This window comes from Macaca fascicularis, chromosome 6 (assembly GCF_037993035.2).
Source record: "Macaca fascicularis isolate 582-1 chromosome 6, T2T-MFA8v1.1".
In the NCBI taxonomy this organism is placed as follows: domain Eukaryota; kingdom Metazoa; phylum Chordata; class Mammalia; order Primates; family Cercopithecidae; genus Macaca; species Macaca fascicularis.
Window position 1 is genome coordinate 153,271,168 of NC_088380.1, and position 27,836 is coordinate 153,299,003.

At 34.8% G+C, this 27,836-nt stretch overlaps 1 protein-coding gene across 31 annotated transcripts in view; it reads left to right on the forward strand.

The window, feature by feature from the left end:
• TCERG1 (transcription elongation regulator 1) overlaps window positions 1-27,836 on the forward strand; it is a 64,014-nt gene that overhangs the window by 29,308 nt on the left and 6,870 nt on the right. For 9 of the 31 annotated variants that reach the window (XR_012414219.1, XR_012414218.1, XR_278344.4 and 6 more), the window contains 10 exons: window positions 1,597-1,757; window positions 2,937-2,993; window positions 3,110-3,176; window positions 4,234-4,284; window positions 5,686-5,821; window positions 6,634-6,723; window positions 15,820-15,938; window positions 21,802-21,952; window positions 26,594-26,758; window positions 27,051-27,233. Coding sequence is in view for 14 of the 31 variants with exons in the window: in XM_073994522.1 (XP_073850623.1) it covers window positions 1,597-1,757; window positions 2,937-2,993; window positions 3,110-3,176; window positions 4,234-4,284; window positions 5,686-5,821; window positions 6,634-6,723; window positions 15,820-15,938; window positions 21,802-21,952; window positions 26,594-26,758; window positions 27,051-27,233 (1,180 nt within the window). In the remaining 17 variants the exon portion in view is untranslated. Of the gene's footprint in view, window positions 1-1,596; window positions 1,758-2,936; window positions 2,994-3,109; window positions 3,177-4,233; window positions 4,285-4,534; window positions 5,903-6,633; window positions 6,724-8,760; window positions 9,042-15,819; window positions 15,939-21,801; window positions 21,953-23,086; window positions 23,234-23,411; window positions 23,604-26,593; window positions 26,759-27,050; window positions 27,234-27,836 lie in introns of those variants that run through there. The other 22 variants (XR_012414220.1, XR_010587655.1, XR_010587657.1 and 19 more) reach the window with 14 other exon arrangements.

Sequence of the window (27,836 nt, forward strand, 5' to 3'; positions counted from 1 at the left end):
CACCATCACACCTGGATAATTTAAAATTTTTTATTTTTTGTAGAGATGGAGGGTCTCACTTTGTTGCTCAGGCAGGTTTCAAACTGCTGGCCTCAAGTGATCCTCCCACTTCAGCATCTCAAAGTGCAGGTGCAAGGAGTATGGGTGTGAGCTGCCTTGCCCAACTGATCCATCTTCTAATTCACTGATTGTTTCCCGATGTCTCCATTCTGCTCTTGAGCCAATCCAGTGAAATTTAATTTCAGTCATTTTTAATTTCTAAATTTTCCTTTTGGTTGTTTTTTTGTAGTTTATGTTTCATTACTGAACTCTTTTCATTTATTTTAAGTGTGTTTTTCTTTATCTCAGGGAGGTCTGGTTATTGTTGCTTTAGAGTTTTTGACTATCAACATAGGAGGCTTAGTCTGATCATTTCAACTTGTAAGTTACCTTGGACTTGACAACTGTTGAATAACTTGATAATCAGGTCATATAGACTTAGTTTCTATTGGAGTTTTAGCTGCCATGCTATTGCAACCATGCCACTCTGCAACCAGGGATTATGCTCAGGGCAGAGCTACGAGGTGGGTGAAATGGGAGATTTACTCCCTTGCAGTTGTTTCTCTAAATTTTGACTGTCCTCCCTATTGCTTTATGTTTGTCCATCAAGACTGTACAGAGTCTGAATGTAGTTGTGTTTTGTTTTTTTTCCTTTTTTTTCTTTGAGTTTTCTAATTGTAATTAACAGGACCAGTGGGTTGTAGTAGGTAGTGTACGATGCCCTAGTGCAATTGATACTTTACTACCTTTTTTTTTTTTTTTTTTTTGGTGAAACTGGGTCTCACTTTGTTGCTCAGGCTGGAGTACAGTGGTGTGATCACAGCTTACTGCAGCCTTGACCTCCCGGGCTCAGGTGATCCTCCTTCCTCAGCCCTAAGTAGCTGGTACAACCACATCCAAGCTCGTGCAACCACATCCAGCTAATTTTTTTAATTAATATTTTTTGTAGAGATGTGGTTTCACCATGTTGCCCAGGCTGGTCTCAAACTCCTGAGCTCAAGTGATCCTCCTGCTTTGGTCTCCCAAAGTGTTAGAATTATAGGCCTGAGCCACCGTGCTGGGCCTTCCCTTTACTTTTTATTTTAGATATAATTAGATCTTAAAGTCTTCATAGAATGTTGCATTTGAGTTTGTAGTTTTGGTTTGTTAAGAAATATTAGGAACTATAGTAGGTAGGATGCTATATCTGTTCTTTAGCTTTAGAACTGCTTAATAGCATTATTGTTGCCATTAAACTCCTTCTTTTTGATAGTTTAAAATTTAGTACTCTCAAATTGAGTGTGCAAAACCAAATTCCTAAGCATTCTAATCCCTGATCACAAATTGCTTTGCATTTCTTGGTTTTCTCAATTAATATGTTGATCAGTTATTTTTACTTGAGTCATTCAGTTATCTTGTAAAAACCACATTTGGTTCTCTGTAAATAACTATTGGTAATAAGAACATGTCGTTCTTCAGTACCCTCATCTCCCCACTTGTAACAGGCTGAAAGTAGAAGTCCTAGCTATAAAATATGTTCCGTAACATAAGAGAATGATATTTTGAATCAATTCTTAGGTGTGTTGTTTGGACCGGTGATGAGCGGGTCTTCTTTTATAATCCCACCACTCGTCTTTCTATGTGGGACCGGCCTGATGATCTGATTGGCAGAGCAGATGTTGACAAAATTATTCAGGAGCCCCCTCATAAAAAAGGAATGGAAGAATTGAAGAAACTAAGTAAGTTTTAAATTAGGAACTTATCCACTGATTTTAACGTTCTTTTATATTTTGATAGAAAATGTGGAGGTCACTTAGCAACCCTTTATTTTTCAAAGAATATAAGCAGTGTTAGAAAAAAGAGACTGCTATCCTAGTTTGAGTGAAATAATAGAGATTAAAAATATGGAGAGAATTTGGATAAGACTGTGCTTTGTAAAATATGTGTGTCTTTGATTTATTGTCCTACTCAAGATTTTCAGTTAGTCCAAGATACGGTTGGTAGTGTTGCTACTTGCTTAGTGCTTATCAGTACTACTAAAATGCTCCTCAGTGGGCCTTTTAGCACCTTTTGTGACTAGTAATATATTTCTTGAAATAATACAGTACAAATTTTTAAAAAATAAAAAATCTCAGTCTTTTGAATTAGATGGTAAGCCCCTTATATTCCTGAGACTAGACACCTAAACCTTACTAAGAGATTATCTTTTAATCTACCTCATATTCAGAGGGCATTCCAATATATCGAGTACAATTATTTGTACGTAATTTTTGTTGTATATTTCTTATTGGTAATTTGCCATTGTATTGATATGATTGTGTTTTTATAGAACTGTGGCCCCCAAGTGGTATAGAAGCAAGATAAATGAATTATTACTACTTCTAATGAAATAAATCCTAATGTGTATCATTTATAGTCATTGAGACATTTTCATGCATTATATGTATGCTGAATTATAAGTGATTTCTGAATCAGTGCAACTTTGCCTGTCTGGTGCTGAAGGTACTTCAGCAATACTTGTTTTATAGGTATGATAATAATACTTTATGGTATTGAATGATGTTGGAACAATATGTGATTTGCTTTTGTTTTTCATGAATTTGTTTTTAAATATTTGATTCATTCATTTGATAAATACATTAACATGCATCGTTAAAAGGTACTATAAATCCTGAATCAAGAAAGCTTTATTTTATATATTTGTAAATTTAAGGTTTAGGCAAGAAGCATTTCAAAATGAATTGAATTTAATGTAAAGGGAGGATAGGGGAAGTATAGAATTATGCTTTAATGGTTTATAAAGGGATGAATATTAAGAGGTGATTAAGAGGTGTTATATAAATAGTAATTTTTAAAAAGAAATGTTTGTGGAATATATGCATATGACTTTGTAACAATATTTGAAATGTTTCTGCCAGGGCACCCAACTCCGACAATGCTGTCGATCCAAAAGTGGCAATTCTCTATGAGTGCAAGTGAGTGAACTGACTATAAATTGCAGCTTCTTTTTAATACTATTAAAGCAAGTGTTCTGGTAGTGATTAGCAGAAGGATTCATGCCTAAATATTTTAATTAAATTTTGTCTTATAGTTAAAGAGGAACAAGAATTAATGGAAGAAATTAATGAAGATGAGCCTGTTAAAGCAAAAAAACGGAAGTAAGTAATATATACAATTTGATTGAGGTAGATTATATCTTTTAAAAGTTGATTTGGTAATAATTTGTGATTGGAAGGGACAGGTAATGTGAATGTTGTTAGGAGGCATGATTGCTCTCTCAGGCCTGATAGTAAATAGCTTTGTTTTTCATTGTAGAAAGAAAATGTGTCCCTTTTTTTGCTAGATTTGTAAAAGATTTGGGTATTCATATATGTATTATGAAGTCAAATTATAGTTTTGGAATTAATTCTTTTTGGAAATTTATTAGTTCTCAATTTTATAAAAAGTTCGTTTCCTCCCTTATTTAGACCCCAGTAGATACCATTCCAGAGATCTCATAAAAACAGACACAGAATTCTCCCTCTGTATATGGTTATCTTGTAACTTTACCTAGTCCTTGAGTCTGGTCATTACTACTTGGTGAGGAGTGAACCCATAAGCTTAGGAAGTGCTCTGCGAGAAAGAGACTGCTAAGAAGTAGTGGCATTAGCTTGGCCAGTGCTCTAGAGTTGGGTAAAATGTAAATGTTATGGTGGGGGGAAGGATGGGGTAGAGGGTATGCATGTATGGGGAATGGGACCATTATTTAGCAGCAAAAAGGAAAGTTTGAAGACATTAACAGGAACTGGTTAATCGTAGTCCTTATCTGAAAAGGACAGATTGAATGCAGCCAAATTATGGCAAATAAATCAGTAAGACAACCCCTATAAAGGGTAGTTCTTTTTAAAAAAATTTCTTTATTGGAAACAACATAAAAGATATGAAAGAATCACTCATAATTTATCAGCGTAACGTAGCTATTCTGATTTTTGCAATTGACTTTTTAGTTCTTGACCAAATGTAATTTTTATTAGTTGTAATTAACTGATTTTGTGCTTTTTTAAAACAAAAAATACCTAGAATAAGACATTTGTTTTGTTAATTATTATAAATGACTGTATTCATTCTGTTTATGTACCATTATTTTGGATGTTCCTACGATGTTAAACTTTTAGGTTGTTTTTAATTGTTTGTTCTTATAGACAACTCTGTAAGGTTTTTAACTGCTTTTATCAGGAGAATGTCAAAGAAGTCCTTTATGTGGATTGCCCGAGCTTCTCTATTTAGGTACAAAGCTAAAAGCCTATTTTTCCTGGCTTAGTTTTTCTTTTATTTCCTTTATTGAGATAGATAGTGATAGTTTGTATTGTGACATTTTCATTTAGTATAGTTCTATAAAGGTTATTTGTTTTCATTAGTTATTATATTTCTTGGATGTCTTAACTCTTAACTATTTAAATAGTTTTAAAATTATTATTATAAGAGGGTATATTGTTTGGCAAATTGCTTTTACCTGTTTGTTTTGTGCATATCTTAGGTCACAGACTATCTCGCTAAGTTCCTGCAGGTCACGGACTATGTCTTCTATTTCTTTTGATTCATTCCCTAAGTTGCTAAGTACCTCTCACTTGCATTTGTGGGTTAGCCTTAGTTCCATTTAAATTTCTGGGGCTACCTACAGTTCCCTGTATAGCATGCGTTTGAATTTCCACATGTTCTGTTGTCCTGATTCCATTAAGTTTGCATAGGGAGTAAGAGCCAATTTTAAAAATATGCTTAGCAGATCATATTTAAGAAGGAAGATCTGCTGAAATATACACCCAGATATTATTGAATTACATACTTTTTTGGATTATTTACATGAATGGGCCTTTTTCGTAGTGCATATGTTTGAGAGGTGCCATGATTCCATGTTTACAATTTCACTTGAGTACCACACAGAAACAGGGTTGCCCTTACCCCTGAGGTGCATTTTTGGAGGAACAAGAAGTAGTTTAGTCATTGATGAACAGTTCTAATTCCACCTAACTACTCCTGGGCCCATGTTGCTCTCTGGGACCTGTCCTTCAACTTAAATCTCAACTTATCACCCAGAAAGTGAGTAATAAAAAGTCAGGTAGGTAAGGTATATATCTTACGTATTCACTTGGCCAAGATTGCAGATATTTTAGTTTTATTTTTAAAATAAATGTTTGAGATTACTAAAACATAATACCAGTTAATACCAATTTTTATTAGATTTTACAAAATATTTTATGTATTTATAATGTAAAACATTTTGGAAAATACTGTTTTTTCTATATTTCAAGAACTAAAAAAATTATATTCTGTGCTGTTTGATTCTGACACATAGAGGTTTGCTGCAGTGTTAAACTTTTTTTTTTTTTTTAAGTAAGATTGTTCCCTTTTTATGTTATTAACCAGTGTCAGGGAGAGACAGCACATTAAAGGTGTATTTTTTTTCCTAATAATGTAGCCATTGTAAATCATTAGAAGCCCATTTTAATTTTGTTATTATGAAAGTTGTTTATTCCTTAGAGTTCATTTGAAATCCTCAATATAATTTGTTTTTGCCAAAAATATGCTGCTCAGTAGTGAGTCTTGAAAATTCCTTTGATTTTAAGATTTCTAATAAGATCTGAGAATTAATATTTTGTCAGTTGATGTCTTATATTTTATTTTTTATAGGAGAGATGATAATAAAGACATTGACTCAGAGAAAGAAGCTGCCATGGAAGCTGAAATTAAAGCTGCCCGAGAAAGGGCCATTGTCCCTCTGGAGGCTCGAATGAAGCAGTTCAAGGACATGCTGCTAGAGAGAGGGGTCAGAAAACAATCTTTGGGGGAGATATTTCTGTTTTGTATAAGTAATATAAATATGTCTTGCTAAAAGGTCAAATCTAAGGTTAGTGCTCATGTTATGGGGGGGGATAAGGGGATTTTTAAAATTACTGTACATTTTTTGCAACAGCCTTTTTCTTGGCTAATCTTATCATATTTAACTAAATGCCATTTTACTGTCCTTTTAAGTACAAATAACACTTAACATTTATTGGGTCATTAAATTGTGGTGAGTAATATAAGACGAGTATTAACATTACAGAATGGCGGACTGCTTGGGATAGGTAAGGTATATATGATTATTCTTCCTTTAATATCTTCAGAATGGCTTTTGTTAAAGGAGAACTGATACTTTGTGATATTATTATCTGCAATTTAATTGAGAAGGGATTTCAACTATTTGATTATATTCACAGATTGATTTGAATAAGTAAAATTGTTCAATTTTAAATCAGAACATTGTTCACAAGATTGGAGCAAGCATGAGAAATCAAAATACAAATCTTCAAGGCTTTTTCTGATGTACTGATTTTTAAAATGTCACACAGTAGTGGTTATTTTAATGAGCAATTAAGTGTGTGTTACTTCTATATAATATAGGAATGTTCAGAGCCAATTAGTGTAGAAATTTGCTGTTGCTAGCCTCCCACTGCTTGTCATTTATTAGTGATGGAAACTTCAGTATGGTTTTATGTCTCCTTTATAAACAGATATCCTGTAGATTTCAAGCAAAATTATGACCTTTATATTTATAGAGCAAACTTAATTATGAGGCAATACATTTTTATTTTAAAGGTGTCTGCTTTTTCAACATGGGAGAAGGAGTTGCACAAGATAGTTTTTGATCCCCGGTACTTACTTCTCAATCCTAAAGAGAGAAAACAGGTAAAAGGAAAATGGCATTAACTAAGAATGTATATCTCTTGCCAACATAGTTTTTAAATTATGAAGAATAAAGTACCATCCCTTTTTTTTCTGATACAGCATTCAAAAACATAGTCTTGCATCTTAGAACATACTGTGTGTCTATGTGTGGACATTTCTACCTCAAAATTCTTGGATATTTTTGTCCTTATGCCTCAAACACCTAGGTTATGTGTAGTATGGTTTTAAAATTGATTTCAAATGCTTTTACTAATTTGCTTTTTTGGGCCAATGATGCAAATTTAGAGTAGAAAAATAGCAAAATACAGATGAGTATAAAGGAGAAAAAAAGGCCACTGTAATCCCATCCAGTAGATATGACTACCATTGAACACTGGTTTATTGAATACCGAACAGCCTTCTTGACCATTATGTGTTAGTATTTACATATATATGTGTGTGTGTGTGTCCTGTAGATTGTACTGGAACATAAGTTTATGTCTCATACACAACTACACATACAAAGTTCACATCTAAGTAGCATCTGTTAAAATATCTGTTTTCATCATAAACTCAGAAAAACAGGGTCCCTGTTGAATTAGTGCTGCTTTTTATTCCCATAATGATTCAGTGACATACCATTTCATGGTTGCCTCTTCTAAAGCATTGCACACTTCCAACTTACTTAATTTCTGAATTACCTGAACTATCCTGACACTGATCTCCATAAAATGGTGAGTATATGGAACCATTTGCTATAGTGCTGTTAAGCTGTAAGATTTCATTTGGTAACAGTAGTGCCCATCTTTGATATTTTTACTATAACAATTAGAATAATTCTTCACACGGTGTGTGCCATTATGCATGTAGGTCTAATCATGGACTTGATTGAAGGGAGAAAATTTACAGTGTGCCAGATAAGTATTTTAGTACTTGGAATAGAAAGACATAACTTCCTTAATGTATTTGCATCTGCATTTTAAGCTTTGTGTCTTTTTTAAAAAACAAAAAAACTCTGTGTGCATTTTTTATTCTCATTTCAGTTTATGGCCCTATCAAAATTTATAAATTAGCCTTGATTCCTTACTTTTCCCACTGCTCCTTTACAGTCTTATCAGCAAATCTATAATCTACCTTCAAAAAATTTTCAAAATCTCACCTTTTATTAATAATCATTTCCCCCATTAACACCCTAATCCAAGCCACCATAAGCAACCCTTATCTGTGTAGCCTGTTGTTGATCTCCTTCATTCCATCTGTTGTTGTTCCTCTTTAGTCAAGTTCTTTTTCCACATGGCAGCCAGACTAATTTTAAAGTTTAAGTGATATTAAATTAAGTCACTGCTCCCTTGCTTAAAACTGTCTAGTGCTTTCCATTTCATTGAGGATAAAATTGAAGTTATTTTCATGGTCTCTAATATTCTACATATACTTATCCCTGTATACCTCTTGAAGGTCTTTTTTAGTGTTTGTTGATTATAGCCACACTGGCCCTGATATTACTTGAACAAGCCAGTCATTCTGGTATTTTGCTATTCCTTCTGCCTGAAATGTTTTTCCTCTAGGTGTTAGCATAGCCAGCTTCATTTCATTAAGGTACTTGTCCAGGTGCCTTCTAATCAATCTAAGTATTATCTCTTTGCCTTTTCTAATTTCTTTATAGTGCTCATGGCTCTAATTATATAAAATTGTGTTTTTATTATCTGTCTCTTCCTCCTGCAAAATATAAATTGTATGAGGATAAAAACTTTGTCTTCGTTGCTTTATTTGTGGTGCCTGGAACAATGCCTAATCTAAATATCTCTGAAGACTTTAAAACTTTTATGACATATTCCTCCTGGTACTGAGTGTTATAGTGAAATTATAAGTAACATATTGAGAACTGTAGTTCTTTCCCAATTTTTGAAGCATTCTATGAGCTGATGGTGCTATCTCCTTAATAGAAGTACATTTGAAAAGAGAAACTATTCTTCTAGTGTTCTGTTTTCAATAAAATCTGTAGTTAAAAGTTCTCATGCCATTTATTTATTTATTTATTTTATGTATTTATTTATTTAGAGATGGAATCTTGCTCTGTTGCCCAGACTGGAGTGCAGTGGCGCCATCTCATCTTACTGCAACCTCTGCCTCTTGGGGTTCAAGTGATCCTCCCACCTTAGCCTCCCAAGTAGCTGGGATTACAAGCGTGCACCACCATGGCCGGCTAATTTTTGTATCTTTAGTAGAGACAGAGTTTCACCATGTTGGCCAGGCTAGTCTCGAACACCTGACCTCAAGTAATCCACCTGCCTTGGCCTCACGTGCCTTTTAAATAGAATTCTTCTCTCAATAATCAGAATGTAAGAACTGAGAAGAAGTAGTAGTTAACATTTGGTGTTTAAAAATAAACACGTTTTTTGAATACTTGGTTTTATTATTTGCCTAAGAGTATAAAGTGAACAACCAGAAAGGTGCTAGGTTACACATTACACATTTGCACTTTGTAATTTCATGTTTGCAGTTTGTGCTTTGATTTAGAAAACACTAGTAACTTCACTGGAAATGCCTCGTAATATAAAATTATATTTCAGTTTTCCTTTTCTAGTTATTTGTAGATTTATGCACATGCTATATCATTATAAAAGATATATTTTATATAATTGTAACCATAAATTTTAACTTAGAATTTTCCTTTGATAAAGGTCACTTAAGGGGTCTGAAATGTTTTTGTTTGTTATGACAAATTTTAATTGAAAACCATTTTTCACAAAAACTAGACCATTGCCATATAGGATGCTACTAGGTTCTGACATAGATAGTAGTTATGCTAATAACACTTTAAAATAAGTTCTCTCTTATTTCAAAATAAACATTTTAAAAGCTTTTCCTCTAAGAACTGGAAAGAGACAAGACAGGATACCCACTCTCACCACTCTTACTCAACATAGTACTGGAAGTCTTAGCCAGAGCAATTAGGCAAGATAAAGAAATAGAGGGTATCCAAATTGGAAAGGAAGAAGTCAACTTGTTTCTTTTTGCAGATGACAGGATCTTACCTATAGAAAAACCTAAAGATGCTACCAAAAATCTCTTAGAACTGATAAATTCAGTCTGGGCGTGGAGGCTCATGCCTGTAATCCCAGCACTTTAGGAGGCCAAGGCAGGTGGATCACATGAGGTCAGGAGTTCAAGACCAGCCTGGCCAACATGGCGAAACCTCATCTCTACTAAAAATATCTCTACTAAAAATGGAAAAATTAGCCAGGCATGATGGCGCATGCCTTTCATCCCAGCTACTTAGGTGGCTGAGGCACGAGAATTGCTTGAGTCAGGAAATGGAGGTTGCAGTGAACCGAGATTGTGCCATTGCACTCCACCCTGGGTGACAGCAAGACTCTCTCGAAAAAAAAAAAAAAACCTGCTAAACTGATTCAATAAAATTACAGGATACTAAATATCCAATACAATAGTGTTTCTGTACACAGTGAACTAGCTGAAAAATCAAGAAAGCAATCCCATTTACAGTAGTACCAAATAAATAAGATAACTAAGAATAAATTTAACCAAACAGGTGAAAGACCCCCATAAGGAAAACTTTAAGACCCTGATGAAAGAAACTGAACAGGATACAAAGGGAAAGACATCCCAAGCTCATGGATCAGAGTAATTAATATTGTTAAAGTGGCAGTACTCCCCAAAGCAATCTACAGATTCAGTGCAGTCTCTATCAAAGTACGAGTGACATTCTAAACAATGTCACTGGAAGAAAAAATCTGGCTAGGCAAGGTGGCTCACGCTTGTAATCCCACCACTTTAGAAAACCAAGGCAGGAGATCACTTGAGGCCAGGAGTTTGAGACTGTCATAGCGAGATTTCTCTACAAAAAAATACAAGCACTAGCCGGGTGTGGTATCGTGCACCTGTAGTCCAAGCTGCTTGGGAGACTAAGGCGTGAGGATCACTTGATCCAGGAATTTGAGGTTACAGGGAGCTATGACTGCTACTGCACTCCAGCCAGGGCAACAGAATGAGACCCTGTTTCAAAAAAAAAAAAATTCCTAAAATTTTTGTGAAACCAAAAAAGACAAAATAGCCAAAGCAATCCCAAGCAAAAAGAACAAAGCTGGAGGTATCGTAGTACCAGACTTCAGAATGTGCTAGAAAGCTGTAGTAACTAAAACAGTATGGTACTGTCATAAAAACACACAGACCAAAGGAACAGAATAGGGAACTCAGAAATTAATCCATGTATTTATAACCAACTTATTTTGACAAAGGTGCCAAGAACACTCACTGTGGAAAGAACAGTCTCTTCATTAAGTGATACTGGGAAAACTGGAAATCTATATGCAGAAGAAATGAAATTAGAACCCCACCTCTTACCGTATTTGAAAATCAACTCAAAATAGATCAAAGACCTAATTGTATGAACTGAAATGAGAAAACTACTAGAAAAAACCATCGAGGAAATGATTCCAGACATTGGTTGGGAAAAGGTTTTACAAATAAGACCTTAAAAGCACAAGCAAGAATAAACAAATGGGGTTATATCAAAACAATTCTCCATAGCAAGGGAAACAACAGTGAAGACATCCTACAGAATGGGAGAAAATATTTGCTAACTACTTATTTGACAGGGAATTGAATGTCCAAAATGTACGAGGAACTCAGTCATCTCAACAGAAAAAAAAAATCTTAACAAATGGGCAGATGATCTGAACAGACATTTCTCAAAACATACAAATGGCCACTAAATATATGAAAAAATACTCAACATCACTAATCATTGGGGAAATGCAAATCAAAACAGCAGTGAGGTGTCTCACTCCAGTTAGGAAGGCTTATATAAAAGAGGAAAAAATAACAAATACTGGCAAGGATACTCAGAAAAGGGAACTCTTTATATACTGTTGGTTAGAATTTAAACTAGTATATCCATTATGGAAAACAGTATGGAGGTTCCTCGAAAAACTACAAACAGAGCAATGATATGATCCAGCAATCCCCCTACCAGGTATGTATTGAAAGGAAAAGAAATCATTGTATTGAAGAGATACCAGTACCCACATGTTTATTGTAGCACTGTTCACAGTAGCCAAGATACAGAATCAACCTGGGTGTCCAATAACAGATGACTGGAAAGAGAAAATGGGGTTTCAGCCAGAAAAAAGAATGAAATCCTGTCATTTGCAGCAACATAGATGGAACTGGAAGTCATGTTAAATGAAATAAGCCAAGAACAGGAAGATAAACATCCTATGTTTTCACTCGTGGAAACAAAACAAAGTTGATGTAGTAGAAGTAAAAAGAAGAACAGAGGCTACTGGAGGCTGAGAAGGGTAGGGAGAACTCGGAGGATAGGAAGAGATTTGTTAAAGCATATATAATTAAAACTAGATAGGAAGAATAAGTCCTGGGGTTCTGTAGCACTGTAGGATGACTGATTAACAGTAATAAGTAGTTTTGAAGAGCCAGAAGGAGGATATTGAACGTTTTTCCAACACAAATGATAAATGTTTGAGATGGATATGCTAATTATCTTGATCTCATCACTCTACATGATATGTATTTAAACACGTTTCGATTGTACATATATTGAAACACAGTAACCCCATGCATATGTACAATTATTATTTGTCAGTTAAAAAAAATAAAGCCCTGCCCTTGAACTCCAAGAGAAAACACCAAAATAAACTTTTTGATACCTCGTTTGTTATTCAGAGCTTTTTAATATTGACAGTATTACAGTATGGTACTGTGTTACCAACACGATTACTCGGAATTGTCAACCATCTAGGCCACTGTTACTGAATAATTTGTCATTGAATCATTGTGAAATTAAAAATATGAGAATCAAATAATGGAGACATTTTTAGTAAACGTATTTTGAAACATATAGAAAAGATAAAACCGTAAGTGAAATTTCACAAAATGAATATATCATGTTCAAAAAAATGGAACATTGCAAGCACTCCAGAGCTCCAGAGCTGCCTTGAAGGCTTAAAGGGCATAGCCCTTTAATATACATTTTTGTTCATGCCTATAAAAGTGAACTTAACAATTATTTTTAAAATTTACTCATTTTCATTGTATTTATTATGAAATTTTGCTCATGAGTTGAGGTTATGAAAATAATCACTTAACATAGGGAACATAAGGCCAAGTGTATTGGGAAGCATGACACAAATAATTAGGAGCAACTTGGAAGCATAACACAACCCCTAATTTTTTATGAGATTTTTATCTTAGAGAGTGATTCCTAACCTTGGTCTAGGGTAGCACAGCAGAGGGAATATGAAGTTCTTTCTAGATTCTCAAAGGAAAGTGAATATAAATTCCCTTGAATTTTATGTGTCATTTAATACTTTTATTTAAAAGTAAGTATATACTGAGAAAAGAGTTGGAAACAACTTTCTCCCTCTCTTCAGCATGCAAGTACTTTCAAAAGGTTTTCTGCAGTGCTATACTTAGAGGAAATTGAAGATGACTTATATGTCTAGCAGGGGACTGGTCAGGTAATCATAGATACAGTAATCTGTGGAGGATATGTTCCAAGTCCCCCCTCATCTGTGGAGGATATGTTCCAAGACCCCCAGTAGATGAAGATTGGTAGACATACATGGATTGACTTGGGAAGATGTCGAAGGTATTTTGGAACATTTTGTTGTACTTGTTACAAAGATGTTTGTAGACCTGTTCCCTACATAGTAAGTCTTTTCCTTTTTGTAGCTTCTTGAGAGAATGTGCAGGGAAAATTCATTTGAGGCCTAACATACTTGGAAAAACCTTTGTTGTACCCTTATTTGGAATTGTTTGGCCAGCTAAAGGCATTGCTCTGCTTCTAGTGTTCGTTGTTTTTGAAGCCATTCGTGTTCCTTTATATGAGAATCTGTTTTTTTTTTCCCTCTAAGTATGTAGCTCTCTTAGTCCTTAGTATTCTGAAATGCCATAGTGGTGTTTTTCCTAGAGGAAGGGTCTGTTGTGCTGGGCACTTGGCTGACCTTTTCAATGGGAAACACAGCTCTTTTAGTTATGGGAAATTCTCTTGTGTTAATTTTTCTCTGTTTTTTCATTCTGGGACAGAATTTGAATTTGCTTTTGTGGATTGGTCCTTAAGTTTTTTCGCTTTCCTGTTAATTACCGTTATCTTTTTATTTAACTTTTTAAATAATTTCCTTGCCTTTATCAACCAAGTATTTAGATTTTTAAAATTTATTGTGTCTTTTAATTTCTCGGAGTTCTTTTATGTTTTTTGAGGTTTTTCTTATCTTATGGGTGCATTATCTTAGCTCTGTGAGGTTGTTTAGGAACATTTTTTTCTTTTAAGTTTTTATTTTTCTGTATAGTTTCTGATTCCACTAAGTTTGTTCTCTTTAGATGGGATTTTGCCATGTTGCCCAGGCTGGTCTTGAACTCCTGAGCGAGAACGATCCTCCTGCCTTGCCCTCCCAGAGTGCTGGGACTTACAGGTGTGAGCCACCGCCCGGCCTGTTTGGGTGTTCTTAGTGTCTAGGTGGGCCCTCGTGCTTTGGGGCTATGCTGCAGAGTGGTGGTTCTCAACCACAAGCAGTTTTGCCCCCAGGAGACATTTTTGTCACAATTGAAGGGAGTGCTGCTGGGATCTAGTGGCTAGTGGCCAGGGATGCTGGTATACATCTTGCTGAAAACATCAGTGTGCCAAGGTTGAGAAACATGCTGTAGGGTGAGTTAGGCTGGTTTGTTGAGAACCCCTGGAGTCCATTGTTTTAGGCTGGTCAGATTCCCAATAAAGACCTACTCTCCTGGCTGGAGGGCACAGATCTCTCTGCTTTGGATCTGAGAAAACTGTTTCTTAGTATTTGGTATGTGTTTGGTTGATCTCCATGTTTTTAGTTTGGTTTGCCTTATTCGCTCCCAATTCAGGTTCCCCCAGTTCAAAGACACTCTCTTTTATTTTCTAGAGCAGGTGGTCAGCAAATTTTTAAGTCAGATAATTTGTATTTTAGGCTTTGTGGGCCATATGGTCTCTATTGTAACTGTGTAACTGCTGTTTAAGTGTCAGGTACCTATAGACATACGTAAGGGTCTAAGCATTGCTGTTCAGTTAAAGCTTTATTTATGGATACTGTCATTTGAATTTTATTTACTTTTCATGTGTCATGAAATTTTCTATTTTTCCCCTCAACCCTTTAAAAAATGTAAAAACTATTCTTGCGCTGTATAAAAACAACCCGTAGGCCATAGTTTGCTAATTGTTTGCTTTAGAATAGTCACTTGCCTTTTACATTCAGAAGTGGTAGTGCCCAGAAACATTAAGTTGGTGAGGGAATCTAGCAATTTAACAACTTACTAAATAGCTTTTCATCCTTAAAATACTCCTTATTTTAGCTATACCCCATCCTCACCTCCATAGATATTTGATGCTATGTATTCTTGAGTTGTTTGAGGAGATTCTGGTTTCAAAAAAAAAAAATTGAGTTGCCTTTTTGTTTTTCTTGACTGCTAGGTTATGTTGAGTGCTCTCTTATCTGTCACGTGTCGTTTTCCGCTTGTCCCATCAGCTTTGCAAGTTGCTGGGGTTTGTTTTCTCAATTCCTTATTATTGTTGGTTTGTTACTTAAAAAAGAAGTTCTTCTGTCATTTTATAGGGTGTGAAGTAGGCGGTAAATAGATGATCAGTTCATTATCTTGACTATATTAAGTGGGGGAAATATAGAATAAATGAAAAGCATGATTACATTGTAGTGAAAATACTTAGGTCTTAAGAGAAGCACAGAAATAAAATATACTACAGATTCCATACCATTGATATTTCTTTCTAAAAGGGATTTGGGAAGACTGTGATTTCTCTTACGCATTTCTGAATTTCTTGAAATGTTTATAATAATCATGTATTTAATTTATAATCTGGAAAAAAGTTAAAGAGGGTTTTTGCTGTTTTCTTTCGTTCTTGAAGCCCTTTAAGTAGAGAGCTGTATGCTTGTGTAATATTTCAATGAAGCTTTACAGTGAAACTTGGTATAGATTATCTGTGTATAATTATCTACAGTTAATATATTTTTCCTGGTATAGTTTGGACAAAGACATTGTCCAATAATTTGGTAGTTAAATTACCTATATGAAAGATTGACTTGTCAAATTTGTTGATTTTTGTAATAGGTGTTTGATCAGTATGTAAAGACCAGGGCAGAGGAAGAACGCAGGGAAAAGAAAAATAAAATAATGCAAGCCAAGGAAGATTTCAAAAAAATGATGGAAGAAGCAAAATTTAATCCAAGGTATGTGGTTTGTTTCCCTTAAATATCAAAGTGTATTTATTTTCTCCTAAGATCAGTTTTTAAAAATTAAAAAATACATATTTTTTGGCTATTTGGGCACTAAAAGCTCCTTATTTGATTATCGGTTTTTGCTAAAATTTCTAATCTTTATTTCTTACTTGTTTCCTTTAGAGGAATCCTAAATGCTCTAAGAAAGATACCTTTGATTTAAGTGCTTCCCTGGGGGAATAAGTTCTTTAGAAACTAGTATATGATAGAAAATCTGTGCCCCATCTTTGTAAAGATTTATACATACTAAGTTGCAGAGGAAGAACATTATTTTGATTAAATTGAAGTGGTAAAGGACCTTTTACCACTTCAGTTTCAAAATTTTCTAAGTGTCTAGAAATGGTTGTGTCTGACATTTTCAGTTGATTGATAATATGTATTAAATACATATAATGGGCTAAAGACAGTGAGACATTTTAAATTTATTTGCCTAACTTTATAATAATAGTTACTGGATATCTTATGTGCTTATTTGCACTTTAAAACATGTATGTCTGCATTTATACATACATGTAAACATGACTGAAAGCATACAGTTTTTTATATATGCATACAGATATTCAGTCTTCAGCACAGGTAGTTTGATTTAGGTATTTATGTGATACCTGTTTTACATGAGATAAGCAAATTAGGTAGCTCACCCAAGTGAAGCTGGGATTTCAACTAGATTTCAGTGTTGCACAGAATTGTATAGGCAGGGGGAATTGCTCTTATTTATGACTTAGACGTAAGAGTAATGGTGTTAGGTTACTGTGAATACTTCAGTATTCTAAAACTGTCGAGTAGAATCATGGAGTCTCTGGTTAAATGGCACTTACTATAAAGGTTCATCTTATATAAATAGTTAATTTTGTCTGTGGAGGTAGGAGTGATGTTGTTTAAGAAGGTATGTTTAGTATTACAGTTTTGTATTTGAAATATGGTATTTAAGTTTTAGAAATAAAAGCTAATAGAGTGTTTGTGATATTAAGAATGTAATATTCTTCAGGGGTAATAGAGGTTCAGACTTTCCAGGGAGTCCCTGAGTTATTTCTGAGTCAAAAGAATGAGTGAAATCATGGGTCAAAATAGTTGAGTCTGTGTTATAAAAGACTTTTGGTGGGGTGTGGGGGGCAATTGAGGACACTTGGTAAGAATTGGATATTTGATGTTATTAGAGAAATAGTAATGTTCTTGGGTATTGTGATTATGGAGGAAAAAGACTTTACTCTCAGGAGTTGCATGTTGAAATATTTCTAAGTGAAGTCTTAAGATGTCTGCAGCTTATTTCCAAATCATTCAGCAGAATATATTTATTAAAACTCCATATGGGTCTATGAATAATTGAAACTCCAAAGAGGTTTCCCTTTAGTAGATCTGACTAAGTATTACCATATCATAGTACTCTACTGGTGTTCTTTTCAGGCAGGTAGAATTGTTGAAGTGATCTGTACTACGCAGGTTACTTCATAAAATGAAACGATCAGGCACTAAGGGCATTGTCCTGTATTGTTATATTGATATATCCAACTCTGGCATATAAATTAAGACCATTTTTAGTCCTAGAAGAATGCAAGGAGGAAAAACTTTAATATGAGAAAATATTGTCTGTTGGCCTAATTTTTTTTTTTTAAGTGGGAGAAATATTGCAGAACCTTTTAGTAGAGCTAGTAAATATAGAGCACCAGAGTTTGTTCCTACGGGAAAGAAAGGGGGAAATTACTGAACTGTGCGTGTGTCTTGTATGTCTTTTTTCTTTTTAATGAAAATTTAAGTCATACCTCCCGTGGTCGGTTTCTTGTCACTACTATCTCCCTGTCACCCACCACTAACCGTTACCCACTTCCCTCCAAAATATTTTTTATCCTGTTTGTTTTAAAGTAGTTTTTTCACAATTAAGAAACAAGTCATAAGAAAACATCTCCATGGGAATCTAATGCTAAAGGTTCACTTTAGTCTTTTCTCATAAAAAGTGTCAGGTATTTTACCTGTTACCTATAAGTGATAGAAGTAAGCCTAAAATAATTCAGTTATCACTTTACATATTGATTTTCCACTTTTTGAAAGGTTTTTTCTTTAATCATAGTTTATTCTTTAATCATAGCAATGCAGGTTGATTATCCCTTATCCCAAATGCTTTAGACCAGAAGTCTTTTGGATTTCAGATTTTTTTTTTTTTTTTAACTTTGGAATATTTGTATTATACTTACTGGCTGAGCATCCCAAATTCAAAAATCAGAATTGAATGTCTTGTTGGCACTAAGTAAGTTTCAGATTTTGGAGCATTTGGATTTCAAATTTGGGATGCCCAACCTATACTTGCTTTTTCTATCTTAAAATTATAAAGCGAAGTGCTTAATTTATCATGAAAATAAAACATTTAATGGACTACATATGATCCGTTTTCTGGAATATACATTTTTATTTTACCATGCCATTTTATTATTGTTATGTATCTGTTGTTCAAACCAGATTTGCAATATATTCTTTGTTAAAAATGTTGAATTAACGTTAGATATTATGATTAGTATTGGTTGCATACAAAAGATTGTTAGAATCTAGCCTTGGTCAGCAAAGCTTAAAAATAATAAATGCTGGTTGGGTGTGGTGACTCACACCTGTAATCCCAGCACTTTGGGAGGCCGAGGCGGGTGGATCATGGGGTCAGGAGATCGAGACCACCCTGACTAAGATGGTGAAACCCAATCTCTACAAAAAATACAAAAAAATTAGCCGGGCATGGTGGCACCTGTAGTCCCAGCTACTCAGGAGGCTGAGGCAGGAGAATGACGTGAACCTGGGAGGCGGAGCTTGCAGTGAACCAAGATCACGCCGCTGCACTCCAGCCTGAGGGACAGAGCTAGACTCCGTCTCAAACTCAAAATATATGTACATATATGTATATATATAAAATAAATAATAAATGTTAGCTGTGAGGGATACTTTTAACCTTCAGTTGATGTTTTAAATTCAAAATTGAGATTAACTGGCCAGTTTTTTGTTTATAATTAAAAATATAATCTTTGTTGTAACACATAAGAGAATGGTTTATTTTTGCATTTAAATAGCTAACTAGTTTTTGAATGGGCTAATCTTTATTTTTTTCTTCTAAAACCATGCTAAGTATAGGCTTGTTAATTATAAGAGTAAATTCTTGACTGGGCACAGTGGCTCACACCTGTAATCCCAGCACTTTGGGAGTCTGAGGTGGGCGGATCACAAGGTCAGGGGTTTGAGACCAGCCTGGCCAGTATGGTGAAACCCCATCTCTACTAAAAACACAAAAATTAGCCAGGCGTGGTGGTGGGCACCTGTAGTTCCAGCTACTTGGGAGGCTGAGGCAGAAGAATTGCTTGAACCTGGAGGCAGAGGTTGCAGTGAGCCAAGATCGTGCCACTTGTGAAAGCTTCAAATATTTAAAATATATACCAAATATATGAAAGCTTTATAATGCCTTTTATTTATGGAGAAACTTCTTTTTTAAAACATAAAAAAGGCTTTATTAGCCTTTTATTAGCCCTCATAAGCCTCATCCTTTTATTTAACCTGTTTGGAGTTTGCTGAGCTTTTTGAATTTATAAATTGATGTTTTCCATCAAATTTGGGAAGTTTTTGGCTAGTACTTTTTCTGCCCTCCTTCATTCTTTCCTCTTTTGGGATTCTAATCACACATATATTAGTGTTTGATATTATCTCACATGTCCCTGAGACTGTTTCCCCTACCTCAGTCTTTTTTCTGTTTCCTCTTTGGATTAGATAATTGTTAGTGATCTAACTTCATATAATTGACTCTTTATTCTATTGTCAACTCTGATGTTAATCCTATCCAGTTAATTTTTTTCATTAGTTTTAGGTTCTTTTTATTATTTTCTGCATCTGTGCTGAAACTCCTTATTCATTCATTTTTAGATCATGTTTTCAGTTCTTTGAACCTGTTTTTCTTTGATTCTTTCAGGGTAATAATAACAGTTTTGTTTATTTAGTTATTTTTTTTAAGAGGCAGAGTCTTGATCTGTTGTTCAGGCTAGTATGCAGTGGCTTAGTCACAGCTCACTGTAGCCTCGGACTCCTGGGCTTAAGCAGTCATCCTGAGTAGCTGAGACTATATGCGTGTGCCACCATGCCCAACCAATTTTTAAATTTTTTGTAGGGACAGAGCCTCACTGTGGTGTTTTTTTGTTTTGTTTTGTTTCGTTTGAGACAGAGTCTTGCTCTGTCACCCAGGCTGGAGTGCAGTGGCGTGATCTCAGCTCACTGCAGCCTCTGCCTCCTAGGTTTTTCTCCTGCTTCAGCCTCCTGAGTAGCTGAGATTACAGGCGCCCACCATTACTCCCAGCTAATTTTTTTTGTATTTTTAGTAGAGACAGGGTTTCACCTTGTTGGCCATGCTGGTATTGGGACTCCTGACCTCAAGTGATCCACCTGCCTTGGCCTCCCAAAGTGGTGAGATTACAGCCATGAGCCACCATGCCTGGCCACGCTATGTTTTTTTGTTTTTGTTTTCTTGATAAAAGGCCTTGCTCTGTCATCCGGGCTGGAGTGCAGTGGCACGATCTCGGCTCACTGCAGCCTTTGACTCCCAGGTTCAAAAGATTATTTTGCCTCAGCTTCTCACGTAGCTGGGATTACAGGCATGAGCCACCATGCCCGGCCGGAGTCTCACTCTGTTGCCTAGGCTAGTCTGAAACTCCTGGCCTCAAATGATCCTCCTACCTTGCCCCCGCTGAAGTGCTGGGATTGCAAGCATGAGCCACTGCACCTGGCCAGTAATAGTTATTTTAAAGTTATTGTCTACTTATAGCAACATCTGGACATCTTGGGTTCAGTTTCTATTGACTTCAAAAAAATTTTTCTGTGGATCACATTTCTTTGTATATTTAGTGATTTTTGATTGAATATTGGACTTTGTGGCTAATATGTAGAGACCGTGGAGTCTGTTACCTTTCATTGAAAAGTGGATGTTTTTGTTTCAGTAGGCAGTTCATTTACTGGTTGCCACCTTTAGGCTTGACTTTATGTTAGTGTGAATCTCTGAAAGTGTAATATGTTTCTTTTAGCCTTCCAGCTCTGTTTTCCTTGTGGATCTTTTGTGGACTTTGTTGGCCTGTTCCTATTCTCCCTTTAATACTACTGACTCTGTCTGTTATCTCTTCTATTTTCTTAATCCTGTAGTAGCCTGATGTAGAGAGTGATCTTTCCCTGCTGTTACACAGCGTGGCCTTAGCTGTGGACTCATGGGTAATCGCTAAGGCGGATTTTTCTTGGGTACCTTCTCTTTACAGATTCCTCTTCACCCAAGCTCTAATCTTTGCTTCCTCCAGTTCATTAAGCCTACGGTACTCTATTTGGACTTGAGCTCTCTCTGCACCTCATAAATTTCCCTTTCAGACATTTCAGTCTTACTCTTTCTGTTGTCTACTCCTTGAAGTCAGTTGTCTCATATGCTTCTGTCCAGTTTTATAGTCGTGTATGGAAAGACAGCTAATCCAATAAAAATTTTTCTCTTATGGCTGGAGGCAGGACTCAGCTTCATCTTAGAGTAGAAATTGATGAGCTCTTGTCTCTTGAGGCATGCAAATTCTTTACTCTGTGATCTCTCTTTTTTTTTATAATAAATATTCTAATTCTATGCTGATAGCATACAAATCCCTTAACCACATTTTTGCTCTTTACCTCTTTTTACTCCTTTCTGAAACCTAGTGTTCACTGTTAGGTAGATGTTGAGTCCCAGTGTCTCTTTGTCATATACTCTTGTTGGAAAAATGGTATCTTCTGCTATGCCTTTATACAAGCAGAAGTAACTGCCAAAGTTAGCACACTTGTAATTTTGTTACAGAGCAACTTTTAGTGAATTTGCAGCCAAGCATGCTAAAGATTCAAGATTCAAAGCAATTGAAAAGATGAAAGACCGAGAAGCCTTGTTTAATGAGTTTGTGGCCGCTGCTAGGAAGAAAGAGAAAGAAGATTCGAAGACCAGAGGTGAGAAGGTAAGATGGTTTTAGTTCCAGTGGTGTGATTGATGGGAGTGTGAATGGGAAAGGACTGTGCTGGTGTTAATGTGTCTAACCTTATCCATCAGCATAAATAATAGGACCTACATGGACTGTTCTTTTAGCTTTTATAATTATTTATGTATGTATGTATTCTATCACTTTACTTATGTAATGCTTATTTTAGTAGCTTCACTAAACTATATACTTTTGCTTTAAATTATATTAATATTAAGATGCCTGGTAAACTCAGAACGGGTTGTTAGGACTGCCTGCTTGGTGGTGCCTTCTAAGATTTCAGGATTCTTTATAGGTGGTAATATTTGAATTTCAAAGAGCTTCTTTATCTTTTTTGCCCTCTAAAAGACAGCATTTTAGTGACTTTCTAATCTTTCAGTAAACATATCTTACATATAAATTACTGCTTATCAGAATTAAAGGTCAGCTATTAAAGATGAATGAATTCCAAATGTCATTTGATAGCAGCGTCAGGAGTGGAGAGGAGCTTACCACTGGGGAGGCAAAGTAGTAGGGAGATGACCCCAGTGGTGTGTGAACCATCAAAACATGCAGCCACTTTCCTTAGTGTCCCGGTATGCTTTGTGAATGTAGAAAAATAACCTCTGGAGCCTAATCATTGACATTTACAATTACCTCTTATTCTAGAAAGTTATAATATTACAAGTTCTATTAAGGAATGTTGTTTGAAAGTAATGCTACTCCTGGGAAGAAGTCTCTTTGATTCAAAATAGTAACAGTATTAACTAAAACAGCTTTTATCAGAAATATCTGAAACTTCCTAATTATCCAACTTATTTGGCTTCCAAGTGAGTTTTCCAGAATTGTTTCACTGTTTACTTAAAAAATGATTATGCTTCTCAGAGGAAATGTGTAAAATCAAATTCTACTACATAATTTTATATGTTGAATTAGAGTCATGTTAATGAATTATTTGCTACTTTTGACTTTTAGAATAACCTATTTAAGAAAACCAAGTAAATAAGTGATTGTTTGATTTTGTATGATTGCTTTTATACAAATTAAATGTATTTATCTTTGCATTTGTAACTGATTTTCTTTTTCTAAACACTTTTTTTTATAACTATTTTATGTATTCTGTTTTATAACAAGTGGATAGACTTTACAGTTTTGTGCTGTGCGGCCTGTCAATCAGTTCAGTGACAGCTGTCAATCACTGACACGCAAAGTGTTATGGGATTCCCTAGTGAGGAAAGAATTGGTATCTCTGTGTGGTGACTTTAGCCTCCCGCAGTTCCGGTACTTTACATTTTTTTAGTCTTTTTTCCTTATGAAGTGATGAGAATTGTGCCCAGAATGTGTTAATTTAAAAAAAGAAATTAAACAGATATGACATCTAAATTAAATAAATCTAATATTTAATATATTCAGCTTTATTTTATTTTGACTATAAAAATCTTAATTCTCTAAATTACAGGTTTGGCTTTATACCATTACTAGATTAAAGAAAAAAAGGCAGGAAATTGCTAAAGTGAAGCTTTCTCAGCCAATTTAAAGAATGCAAAATCAATGACTAACTAGGCCATCAAAGCAGAAATCTTTAAAGTAAGGGTTTAAATATAGTGGATTTTATATTCACATTTTGAGCACATTTGGTTTATGGGGTTTTATCATTTTTCTTTCATGACTTCCACTGTATTGTTTATACTGTTCTTAAATATATTGTGTATACTTAAAAAAAACATCACATTGGAACTTTGTAATTAGATAGCAAGAGCAGTACCAGTAGCATGGTATTAGAATTTATTTCCTTGTTCTTGTAATTCTCCAGCTGGTCTTTGTAGCATTATGATAGTTAGAATACTGAAGGTTTAAAACTAATTTTAAAACTAGTTTTGAAAACCTGTGAAGAACATTGACTTCTGGTGAAATTCTTGTTTTTCTTAAGTAACGTTTTCAAGGTAAAGTCATTCTCACAGTAAGAGCATCATTTTCATGTAGTTTTAACTACTAGATTTCCATTTTATTAAAAAATGCCTTTAAAAGTCTAATTATCAGCCAGGCGTGGTGATTCATGCCTGTAATCCCAGCACTCTGGGAGGCCGAGGCAGGAAGATTGCTTGAGACCACCCTAGACAATATAGCAAGACCCCCATCTCTACAACAAAACAAAAAAATAGCTGGTAGTAGTGATGTGCTTCTGTAGTTCCAGTTACTCTGGAATCTAAAGTGGGGGAATCGCTTGAAGCCAAACGGTCAAGGCTGCAGTGAGTTTTGATGGTTCCACTGCACTCCAGCCTGGACAACAGAGTGGGATTTAAAAAAAAAATTATTTTGTTTGCCAAAGTAGCTATTCTTAAGCTATTTTATTGTAATATTATAACCAATTTTTATAGAATTGTGGTTCAAATACTTTACCTTTTATATAGCACATTTGAGGTTGTACGTAATTGGAGTTAATCCACTGTTACGAAATTGACATATTTTTCTCTTCCCTCTCTTTTAAATTTCCTGTGAATAAATTATTTTCATTATAGTAAGGAATGGGGAGAATAATAAGGCCTTGAATTGCAGCTAATGGTAAATGACATTTTTTGACATTTATGCAGCTGTCAGGCAATTGTTCTCATACTGATAGCCTTAGTAAGCCATTTATAACCTGTCATGGTAATGTCCACAATGAAAGGAAGTTAAAGTTTAATTTTATTTAAAGTTCACTTGTTTATACATCACACATTTAAAAACCTATATGATAATCCTTACTTTATAGGTTTCATGTCTAACATATGAAAATTGTTTTAAGCTAATACAAATTCCTGTGGCTTAGAAAGATTCCTATTTGATATAACTTGCATGTTTTATTTAACATAAATTTTGTAAATTTTGCCTTCCAGTTGTCAAATGCATCTAGGAATTTGGTATTCATCATGTCAGATAAAAAATAGACAAGATGAACAGAAAAATTTAAGTTACATCACTACATCAGGTGGTTTCTTAATCACTGTCTGGAAATACTGGGTTTATGAGTATTTCTTACTAGTTCAAAGTGAAAGGCCAAGTTTAGTAGTGGAGAAATCCACAGCTGATTAGCTCTTGTCTTTAGAAACATTTCAGATGCAGATATTCTCTTTCTTAAAACCTTAAAAGTATTTTCCAGAAAGGACATCAACGTCACTTTTTTTTTTTTTTTTTTTTTTTTTTTTGAGATGGAGTTTCACTCTTGTTGCCCAGGCTGGAATGCAGTGGTGTAGTCTCGGCTTACTGCAACCTCTGCCTCCCGGGTTCAGGCGATTCTCCTGCCTCAGCCTCCCGAGTAGCTGGGATTACAGGCACCTGCCACCACACCCAGCTAACTTGTAATTTTAGTAGAGACGGGGTTTCACCATGTTTTTCAGGCTGGTTTCCAACTCGTGACCTCAGGTGATCCACCCACCTCACCCTCCCAAAGTGCTGGGATTACAGGCATGAGCCACCGTGCCTGGCCTCAGTCTCACTTTTAATCCTCCAGTAGGAGAAATGAAGTTGTAAGGGGAAATGATAGTGTTAGACTAGGCAGAAGGAATGATTCATATATTTTTGTGCACACACATTTTAAATCCTGATTCCCCTGATCAGGTGGGAAGGTCCATATTCAATTCCTACTGGAAGGGAGGGGTTCTTAATATGGTCAGAATCCTTTGTTGAAATGACCTTGGTTATCTTGGGTATCTTCTGTGGTAGAAGTACAAAGTAGTATACGTGGGATTAAATTTTAAAACAATTAGGCCCTCAGACGTACATAAAAATATCTCATTTACTCCTTTCCTCACCTATTTAAATAAATAAGAAATACAGTTTTGGAGAGGGGTTTTAAGTAGTTGTATATGTTGATACTGAAGGATTAATGTTTAATACCTTTGATATAATGTTATTAACTTGGTATTTCAGTTGAGTATAATACTGGATAAACACTTACATTCTGAGTTTATAATGGTATAGGCATACATGTTTAATGCTAAAAAGTATAGATCTGAATGCAATTTTTTAGTAATGGTTAATTATGAACATAGAAATTCTATAACTTTCTCACATATCAAGGTGTACAACTGCCTTTTTTCACCAAAATACAAATTTTTACCCCATTTTGATTTTAGACATTTGACAGTGTAAGTTTGTAATGACTTGCAGTGATTTTTAAATGTCTTATTAATTTCAATGGCCAAAATTTTTATCCATATAGTTTTTTAAATAAATCATTTTTACCATGTTGATATCAAAGTATTATCAGCTCATAAGCCTGACTCTTAGCTAAAAATAAATGCAGCTCGATGTAAATTTATATTCCCTATGAATACATGGCAGTTCTGAGATCTGAAGTTATCAACAATCTGAAAAAGCCTTTTTCTATATTTGAATAATTTCTTTATAAAGTATTATTTATCTTGAATTTGGCAAATTTTAGATGAAAGCTTATATGCTTGTTGATGTTTACATTTCTAGTAAAAGAACCCTTCTGATCTTTTACTGTAATTCATTCTACTCTAAATGCCTGTATTTTAAAAGCTATTCTCATATTTAAGGTAAGTGAATTTTTTTTCTAGTTGTAAATATTTAAGATATGATGAATTTCTCATGGTACATTATTTTCCCTCCCATCCCACTACCTGTTTCAAAATACAGATTAAATCGGATTTCTTTGAACTATTATCTAATCATCACTTGGACAGTCAGTCTCGATGGAGCAAAGTAAAAGACAAAGTAGAAAGTGATCCACGTTACAAAGCAGTAGATAGTTCATCAATGAGAGAAGATCTTTTCAAACAGTACATTGAAAAAATAGCCAAGGTAACTGTTGTGTTTACTTGTATTGCTTTCATTGAATAATACAATTCTAACTTGTGTTTAAGGGTATATGTTGTTGGGGATTTTTCTATTGGGGGTTTGGAATTTTTCTTGTTAGTATTCTTAACATGAGAGTCTACTTGATTTGGAGACGAGAGTGTTTAAACACACAGTGTTTAGGTATATTCTGGGCAAAAACTAGATTTGGAATTTTTTCTTTGGCAAGCTGGTTATTCTGTAAAAACATACTTTGATGGAGTTGGTAAGAAGGATAATGTAATTTTTACTTTTACAGAATTTAGACTCAGAAAAAGAAAAGGAGCTTGAAAGGCAAGCCCGCATTGAGGCAAGCCTTCGAGAACGAGAAAGGGAGGTTCAAAAGGCTCGTTCAGAACAAACAAAAGAAATAGATCGAGAGAGAGAGCAGCACAAACGAGAAGAAGCTATCCAGAATTTCAAAGCTCTTCTGTCTGATATGGTATATGTTAATATTTTACTTTTTTTCTCTAACATACTGGATATTGGAAATTTATTATATTACTGTTATGAATATTTTAATGTTACTCAATTCTGAGGGAGATAATTTGCTAAATTATAAAGCATTTAAAAATTGAATACTTGGTATTAGTACTATTACTATAGGAAAAAACCCTAGTTATTTAACAAATTCAGAAGTTAGGCATTTTGCACATATGGAAAGTCATAATCATTTAGTCTCACAACTTTATTATTTATCATTCTTGATGAAAGTCGACATACCACACACTTACCTGCCATAGTGAGAAACAAAATGTGCTGAACACAATTTAACCTTCTTGTTGATGATTTAGGGCCATCATTGTGATGATCAGTTATACTTGTAGATGGTATGACATTGAGGACTGGAGGTGTAACTGACCCCAGGAGATACCCTGAAACTTTGTTGTAAATCTTTCTCCCTTACCCCTCCGGGTTGTTGAGGTATGTAGGGTTTTTTGTCCCTACAGTGAATGCCCCCAGACTACTGTCCTACTTGCTAATATTTTTTGGAGTTGGGGGTGGCTTCTCTTTGTCACATCTCTCCTATGCTATTTCTTTTCTC